Source organism: Bubalus bubalis, chromosome 1 (assembly GCF_019923935.1).
Source record: "Bubalus bubalis isolate 160015118507 breed Murrah chromosome 1, NDDB_SH_1, whole genome shotgun sequence".
NCBI lineage: Eukaryota > Metazoa > Chordata > Mammalia > Artiodactyla > Bovidae > Bubalus > Bubalus bubalis.
The window spans coordinates 50,753,712-50,755,339 of NC_059157.1; the positions used below are offsets into that span (position 1 = coordinate 50,753,712).

Below are 1,628 nucleotides of genomic sequence, written 5' to 3' on the forward strand. Positions count from 1 at the left end.
AGGGGATCCTCCCAACCCAAGGATAGAACCCGCATCTCCTGCATTGTAGGCATATTCTTTTACCACTGAGCCACAGGGTAACCTCAAAGCTCACAATAAATTCGTTCAAATCTATCAATATTGGGTTTCCAAAGTTGGCCTTCAAAGGTATAGTAAATTTGAACCTAAATATCCCTCCACAAAAAAAGCAAAAGGAAAAAAAAACAAAATTTAACCAGTTAAAACTAACAATAAAATTAGCAGCATATTTAGAAGGCAGGTTGAAAGAGTTTATTATATTTATTTAGGCTTTTATGTATTTTGTGAATACATGAACAAGGATTCCATTAATTCATTAACATTAATTCGTTTCTTAACATAAATTTCATTAATTGATCTAGTAATATATTGCATTCATTTTACTAACTCCATTAATGTGTTCAGTAAATCAATCAATAAAATTGATCATTAAGTATGCATAGCAGACCATTTTTGATCAGTATTTTATGACTGGAAAAAATGTGATGAGCCGTTAATCTTCCTGAAGATCATGAAGATGATAGAAGCTCTGTTCAGAGATTGGACACATTGCTGAAAACATCTGAACTCTTCACAAGCTGATCACTAGAAGCCAGATCCACAGGTTGGCCTGTAACAGGAAGAGTGGCAACTCCTGGAGGCAAAGAAGGTTGGCTGGCAGAATCCAGATCCACTGCTCAGGGAAGGGAAGCCACAGATTCCATAACCCAGGTGTCTGAAGCCACGGGATCCACAGCCCACTGAGTAGCAGCTTTTGGATCCAGAGCTCAGGGAGCTGCAGCTGCTGGACCTGAAGCCCAGAGACCCAGAGCAAGTCGTCTGGCAGGGACTGGAGAACGTGGAGGCCCTCAGGCGGTAGCAGGACGTCTGGCAGGGACTGGACACCACAGTCTGGGTCCTGATGGGCTCACAGCAGGTCTCCTGACTGTAGAGAGAGGAACCCAGCTGGCAGGAGCCGGGAGAGCAAAGGTCAGTCCTGTAGACCAGGTTGCTGGGGGAAGGAGGAGCCATAGGAGGAGCCTGAGTAGCGCAGGTGGTCCTGGAGGGAGCGGGAGGAGAAGTTTCCAGAGCAGCAGTTGTAGGACATCTTCACAGGTGATGTGAGTTCAGGTGAGTGACTAGGAGAAGATTTTGAGGATTAATGTCACCTCCCAGATGGGTGTTTTTATACTCTTGGCTATGGGTGTGGCATTCTACACAGTCACCTTTCTCAGGCTTGTAATCTTTCATCTCCAAATGTGTAATTCAATAATATTTTCTGTAATTGCTGATGAAAATTTCCTTTAATCTCATATTCATGGGTGAATTCACCATGTTGTTAAAGGACTAAGCTGATGACGTGTTCCTAAGTCAGAAATTCTATGACTACCTGCCTTTAATGTCATCACTACCAGGAAATCCCCTACTCTTCTCAATGGTTTTAGATTCTTTGTGAACTTGACTGTATATCAGCTAGGGATGCTTAGCTCTAAGGGCAGGGATTAAGATGAAGTAAATATTAATAGTCTTTCTTTGTCAGTGGTATAAAGACACTCTATTTGCCATCAATAAGCTTCTTTCTATAAATTTATTTCATTGCCTAAAATTATTTTTATATACATTTGGTTCTC

The 1,628-nt window shown here is 41.6% G+C and overlaps 1 protein-coding gene across 1 annotated transcript; it reads right to left on the minus strand.

The window, feature by feature from the left end:
- Window positions 1-247: 247 nt before the first annotated feature.
- Window positions 248-1,167, minus strand: LOC102394326 (keratin-associated protein 13-1). Its single transcript, XM_006071053.3, is given in 2 exon segments — window positions 248-1,014; window positions 1,016-1,167. Coding segments are annotated over 2 exon segments (501 nt in total). The 5' UTR covers window positions 1,106-1,167; the 3' UTR covers window positions 248-603.
- Between the last annotated feature and the right edge of the window lie 461 nt (window positions 1,168-1,628).